Source organism: Solanum tuberosum, unplaced genomic scaffold (assembly GCF_000226075.1).
Source record: "Solanum tuberosum cultivar DM 1-3 516 R44 unplaced genomic scaffold, SolTub_3.0 scf00096, whole genome shotgun sequence".
NCBI lineage: Eukaryota > Viridiplantae > Streptophyta > Magnoliopsida > Solanales > Solanaceae > Solanum > Solanum tuberosum.
Window position 1 is genome coordinate 1,575,990 of NW_006239025.1, and position 7,172 is coordinate 1,583,161.

Here is a 7,172-nt window from a genome sequence, read left to right on the forward strand (position 1 = left end):
ATTTAGAACTGAAAATGGAATTTGAACAGACATTTTCACTACTATTTAAGAACGGGATGATAACCATTGAAAAATGAAAGAAACTCATGTCATTCAACTTGAAAAGAGGATAATCAAAAAAACTATCGCATCTATATATGATAGGCAAAAAAGATAGGAAGAAATGGTATAAAGGAGTAAATAGAATACATGGGAGAAGACTTCTTTTTAGATATGCCTAAGTCCTCATATCTCTTTCGGTTCTCCATTAGGAAGATTATTGTTTTTTTATAATTTCTTTTGCATTTCTAATGAACTCATTGTGGTGTTGTGATCTTTTAGCTATTATTATGAGCTTTTGGAATAGTTGTATGTATGAAGTCCAGTTTGTTAATTCTTTATCTGTCACTTTTATATTTTGGATGTAATTGCTTTTTAATCTTGTAAAATTTTGAAAGTGTATCTTCATGTATTCTTTGATTAGCCTTTTAATTCTAGAACTTTACTTAAATAATACAAATATTTCACGCTCCATTTCTCATTAAAATAAAATAGGCAATCTTGTCAATAAACCTGCATGATTTTTTTTAATCCATTCATGGCTATAAAAGGTTATCAATGATATTTAATTCATAAAAAAGACGCACACACAGTGACACAGAGTTAAGAGACTATATTATCTTAATTAATTTCACATGTTTGATGCCAAATGCTCAATCCCTTTTTATGTATTTTATTTAATACATGAAATGTAATTGGTAAAATTAATATTGTTGATTTAAGCATTTTCTATTTGATAACACATTTTTAAATTATATAACAATAGTAAGGGATAAACGTGCAACGCACGTTGCCAGAAACTAGTACTATTAAGAACATAAAGTTTCTTCTCCTAGCGAACTTAAGCATAATGGTTATGAACAACTTTTAAAAAAAATTATGTAGTTTATTCTTCTTTCCAATGTACCAAAAGAAATTATGCATAACATCCAAAAATAAGATCAACAATCTAAATTAAGAAAGGGGATTGCAAAAGTTAAGTCCAGTAGTTACCAACCAATGACTCAAACTGAAATTTCAAAGGGGAAAAAACCTCAGCTTTTTTTCAAGTAAGAGAAATTAAATGACATTTTCATACGTTCTACAACATTAATAACACAAGATTCAAACGTCTTATTTATTTTCTTAAACTTCGACAAATTAAAGTAATACAAACAAATTAGAAAAGAGGAAATAGTACGCAACAAAGATAAATACACATTTTCTCACTCCAAGATAAAAACACTATCTTTTTTCAACACTGTGTAATAAAAATCCCATCTTTAACTCATATTCATTCACAAAAAGTAAACCCCACATGGAAAAAATGAGTATTTAGGTAAACCCAACATGGGAAAACAGTAAAACTAAAGAAAGATTTGATTAGGTAGCTAGCTCTTCAACATACCTTTTTTTTCTATGATTGATAAAATCTAAAAGACCAGTATAACCCTTATAGGTGTTTTTTTGTTCTTCTTGTTTCTCTACAACGCTAAAACCCAACAAAGATTCTTTGATTCCTTAGTTGGTAAGAACATAACATAATACAATAATTTCTTATGGCATTCTCACTCTTTATGACTCAATTAGGGAATTTTGATGTTTAATCATCACATGTTCATACACGTGGCATATTATTATTGGCTAGGAAATTGATAGGATGGACCCACTTCAAGTCTCAAGGATAACAATTAACAACCAAGTCTCAAGGATAACAATTAACAACCAAGTCTCAAGGATAACAATTAACAACCAAGTCTCAAGGATAACAATTAACAACCAAGTCTCAAGGATAACAATTAACAACCAAGTCTCAAGGATAACAATTAACAACCAAGTCTCAAGGATAACAATTAACAACCAAGTCTCAAGGATAACAATTAACAACCAAGTCTCAAGGATAACAATTAACAACCAAGTCTCAAGGATAACAATTAACAACCATTGGATTATGATGATAGAGAAAGGGACTGAGACAGAGAGGAAGTAAAATATTAAGCAATAAAAAAGGACAAAGAAAATAGTCCAAAATTTGTTTTTAGTTTTATGTTTCTTTTGTGATGGATCTTTATTTTCTATATATAAAATATTTAAATGCGGTCATTTTTTTCTATCCAAATTGTAATTGGTCAGAAGAGATTATTTCCGCATAAAAGAATGGACGTCATAAGAGATTGCAAGTATTTACTTGATGCCACCAAGATGAATATCATCCATATCCGGAGAGAAGCAAACAAATAGGTAGATTATCTGACAAATGAAGTCCATAAATGAAGAAGACTTGTTAATATAGGACGATGTGATTATGAATATTTAATTTTTTATGGAACCCAAGTTTTACAAAATATATATTTCTGTCTAATCTTGACATTTTGACCTTTTATTTTAGTAGGTTTTATTTGAGGAAAGAAGAAAATTATAAACAAAAAAAAGAAGTCTTGAATAGTTTGATTTCTAAAACATGAATAGTAAAGTTCTCAAAATAATGTTTTTTCATCTAGTCTAGTTTAAGTTAAGAGTCTTTAATATTTGAAGAAAGGAAATTTCATATACAACCATCGTTTGGAGAATAATTACCATTCTAGATTTTTCAAAGTTCAATACAAATTCACTAAATAAACTTGAACATAGAAATAAGTACTTATTTAGCACTCAATATTTATACTAGATCATATAATCTAACCATAATTTAATACATATTTGGGCCAAGTATTTGGTGGCAACTTGGGCATGACTACAAAGTATGTTTGTTGGCTCAATAGGCCTAAAAAGCAAGAGCTCTTAAGAGTTTCTTCTTGGTTTTCTATACCCAAAAGATAATCGAAAAGTACATAAGAAAAGAGACACAACCAATGACACAAACACTAACAGCAAGAGCAAGTGAATTTGCTAAAGTAGCATACATACCAGTTACAATGTAACTACAACTGCACCCATTGCCAAAAGTTGCAAAATCCCTGCTATGTAATAATAACTCCTTAAAACTTTGAACCAGTCCCTTTTAAAATCTTCATCGTCGTCTACATCGCTATCTGCCATGAAGAAGTAGATGAATATAGCACCAGCTGAGAATGAAAATGCCAGGACATCTGTAATAACAAATGCACGAAACACTGTTTTTCTTAATTGAATTGCCATCCCTTTATTAGGACCGTCATCGTTGTATAAACCTCCTGGCAATGTGAAACCAGCTGCGAAAGTGACTGTCATTAGGAGAGTAGCTACAACTACTTGTATTTGAGCTGCCTTCATAATTTTTTCTATTTCTATTTTGTCTCTCTTAGCTTTGTCCTGATCATCCTCCTTCTTAATCTGTCGTATGTTACCAATCGTTTCTGTTTTCCGTTTCACCTTGAAGTCACGTTGTCCCAATCGTCCATTTATGCTGCACAAATCGCCTACCAATTTCTCCTAATATATGTGACATGTAGTAATAGAATTGATCAGCTGGTGAAAGATAATATAATACTACTTGAGAAAAAGATGAATTAATAACTACTTCTCTCTGGTTCATTTTATTTTCATCCTTACCAAAAATAGATAGTCCAAAATAGTTGTCATTTTCAAAAACACAAAATATAATTCATTGTTACTCTAGTTTTTATCTTTACCAACAACAAGAATATACTCAGTGTAATCCCTACTCCGGAGGTAGGTGTATGCAGACCTTATAATCCCTACCCCGGAGGTAGAGAAGTTGTTTCCGATAGACCCTTGGCTCGATGAAAAACAGATCAAAGCAGTTCAATAACAGAAATAAAGGAATCGTGACAAAGCATGCTGAGTCGCAGATGCTCTTGCGAAGCATGCCACCACCCGATAAAATTTTCCTACATAAAGAAGACCTTCCTAAGGAGGCTATTGGCCCCATTTGAATTGATAAGATCCAGCTCCCGTCCTCTCGAAAACAAGCAAAAAAACACTCTTCGTAGCGCTACGAGCATGATTCTCTTACTTTTGTAGATGCCAGTATGTTTAGGCTAAAGCTACTGATTACTTCTAAAGCACTTCAATGTGCCAGAACTCTTAGTCTTAGACAAGATCTCTTAGGAGCATTAACTCCTCTGTATGCTCTCTTTTTGTGTCTAGAGGTTAGGTTGCCATGTCCCCCTCTAATTCTGTAATTTTTGCTAATCTTATTTACATTGTTGATTAACAAAAAAAAAAAGGAAACCAATGGACTGAGTCAGTTCAAAGAAATGGGGAAAACCGATCCAGTCCGTCATGGACAAGAGAGAGTACCTTCTTTATTGTCCATGTACGAGACAATGCTATGTCAAGTGGAGTCTGATTTTGTTTGTTAAATGTCATCTTCTTTGCGCTAGGATGGTATAATATCATTTGAGGCACACGGTTCCCAGAGGCAGCAAGCAAATGGACTGGAGTATTGCCTCATCAACAAGGCTATCAGAAATTCCAGACCCAAGGAAGACATAGACAAACATTTCGTGACCGTTCAATATGGCAACATGAAGTGCATTTTGGCCATTGCAATTAAGCATATCCCAACAATCTGGGCAGTGGTTTAACAACTCACGTATCATCAATACATCACCTTCACTAGCTGCAATGTGAAATGCCGTCGTCCAATCATTTTCACTGCCTGCCGGAAGGTAGGCTAAAGATTTCTTCCATCCCAACATATCGCAAACAATTTCTGCCAATCCTTGTTTAACAGCATAGTGTAGTGAATTCCAACCCCATTTATCAGATTCTTCGCATAAAGGTTTATTCCATTGCCATAGTGATCTCACGCATTCTGGATATATATGTCAAATATTATATATGATGATGATAAATGGATGATTTTTCCGTTCAACAAGATCATAAAGTATGCCTGTAGGAGTATTTTTAGAGACAAATATAGCTTCTTTCTATTAGTAGAGGGACAAATTTAATCATTTTCCATATTATATATGATGAAATCATCCAGAAGGTACTTACCCGTGTGTTCTTGAATTACGGCTGCATGTAGAGGTGTTCGATTGGATGGACCTGCAACATAAGTTGGTTCTTTGCAAACGTTCAAGATTTCAATCAAAGCATCATGAAAACCAGACTCTGCTGCCAAATAAAGTGGTGCCACCCCAGCCTTATTGGGTGGGAAGTCGTGTTCAGGATCTAGTAATAATTTCACCAAGATCCTGACAATGTCAATGTGTCCACCTCTCACGGCCTTGTGCAAGGCCGTATCTCCAATGTCATCCATCATCCTCACGAGTGTCTCCACTCCTCCAGAGCTAAGTAGTTCACTTACCACTTCACTTTGTCCTACATTAGCTGCAATGTGAAGCGCGGTTTCATTTTTCTTATCCTTATAGCATAATAATGCTGGGGTAATCGTAAGGACTTCTCCCACGAAACCTCGTTGGCCAAAGAGAGCTGCCACATGGAGGATTGTGTTTCCCTTTGGAGTGACTTGGTAAGCATTTTCTTGCTCCCTTTTCAGATGATCACCAAGTGAAAAATCACCATCTTCCATACTCCCTTTCATTGCAGCAAAGTACATTTTTGGATCCATTATGTGTGGATATCCAAGGTATCACAACAATCTTTTCTTTTTTCTTAAACTTTGTGCCCGACTGTGTTGCGCGGACTCTTTATTTTTGCGGCAGAACCCGTCTCGACGCGACACTGGTGCGAGCGCGGGTGCGGGGTGCGTGTCGAATTCGGTCAATCCGATCCGAATACTTTGACCAAAGCCGAGAAAAAAAATGGGGAAGAGATCAATTTCATGGCCGGCGAAAGTTGACGACGACGAAGTTGTTGTCACGTCTAGCTACTCCATGGAAAAGAATAATGAAAGAGGCAAAGCTTACAAGAATAGAGAGAGAGCAGACATATCTTTTTTCTTGTACCGAGGAGGCGAAGGGGCTCCATGGGAAAAAATAAATAATCCAAAGTTTTTTTTCTTGGAAAGGAAAAAAGCAGGCTAGGATTTCTTGGGAGAAGAAAGGGCAGTATGCAGAACTTTAATGAATTGTACTACTATCTAATTTAGGACTGGAAACCTAAATAAGCCACAAAAACATAAAAGTGACCAAAATAAGCCATTACTTTAGGAAGTAACTAAAATAGCTTAGTGGAAGAAAAAATTCCACTTTATCTAATATTCTAAACGTTTTCCGTTAGTCTTATAACGTGTATATTTTAATATATAACGGAATTATTTTCTACATTTTATAAAATGGAACTATTTCTTACACTTTATAAAGCGAACTTTTTCTTACACTTTATAAAGTGGAAGAAAATCTTACACTTTACAAAGTGGAAGAGAAAATTCCACTTTACAAAGAGGAATATTTTCACGTTTTTATCTCATTTGCAGTGTTTGTTATACAATTATATTGATTTGACATATCATAAAAACAGAAAAATTATTACACTATGTATTTTTATTTTTTTATTCTGAAAAATCCTACAATCTCTAATTAAGGAGGACGTTCAAACATTAACTGGTAGCACCTACAACATACTTTCTATATTTGTTCATTTCAATCTCAAAAAAAAAAGTCTTCTAAACCAAAAGTTAGAGTTTTGATTTATTGGGATGGCGAAATTATACATGATGGAAATACCGTTTATTATAATTTGTCCTCCCAAACACAATGCTAAATATTCAATTAATGTCCGATATCATAAATTTCTTTCATCGATTTATAAAAGAATGAGTATAAACAGTACTGTTTATAATTTGATTATAGTCGTAAAATACCCTACTTCATTTTTATCACAAGGACAAGTAAATTTTGGAGAGTGGATTATCTATAATGACAAATCGTGACCGACTTTTTGAGGGTTCCAGATGACTACATAGATCAAATCAAGTTAACAATACTTGAAATCTATGTTAGGAAGGAGCCTAAGACTAGTCAACAACGTTCTCCTTTATCGGTCAATGTCCATCCACTTTATAAAAAGTGTAATAAAAAGTTCCACTTTATAAAGTGTAAAAAATAGTTCCATTTTATAAAGTATAGAAAATAATTATGTTATATATTAAAATATACACGTTATGAGACTAACGGAAAACGTTTAGAATATTAGATAAAGTGGAATTTTTTCTTCCACTAAGCCTATTTTAGTTACTTCCTAAAGTAGTGGCTTATTTTGGTCACTTTTATGTTTTTGTGGCTTATTTAGGTTCCCAGTCC

The 7,172-nt window shown here is 33.6% G+C and overlaps 1 protein-coding gene and 1 long non-coding RNA gene across 2 annotated transcripts in view; both read right to left on the minus strand.

Moving 5' to 3' along the window:
• Window positions 1–2,646: 2,646 nt before the first annotated feature.
• LOC107060822 (uncharacterized) overlaps window positions 2,647–7,172 on the minus strand; it is a 5,736-nt gene continuing 1,210 nt past the window's right edge. The window contains exon 2 of the long non-coding RNA XR_001473548.1: window positions 2,647–3,429. This is a non-coding gene — a long non-coding RNA (uncharacterized lncRNA). The remainder of the gene's footprint in view (window positions 3,430–7,172) is intronic.
• LOC102585821 (ankyrin repeat-containing protein At3g12360-like) lies at window positions 4,267–6,140 on the minus strand. Its single transcript, XM_015309178.1, has 2 exons — window positions 4,963–6,140; window positions 4,267–4,777 (listed from the first exon to the last, which is right to left on the minus strand). Exons 1-2 carry the CDS (start codon window positions 5,537–5,539, stop codon window positions 4,356–4,358), a joined length of 999 nt encoding a protein of 332 aa, XP_015164664.1. The 5' UTR covers window positions 5,540–6,140; the 3' UTR covers window positions 4,267–4,355.

Bases quoted from the DNA above. Each gene is read 5' to 3' on its own strand.
- LOC102585821 (XM_015309178.1), bottom strand. From the start codon at position 5,539: ATGGATCCAAAAATGTACTTTGCTGCAATGAAAGGGAGTATGGAAGAT. The intron at 4,778-4,962 runs GTAAGTACCTTC...ATATATATCCAG, and splicing joins CGTAATTCAAGAACACACGG to AATGCGTGAGATCACTATGG.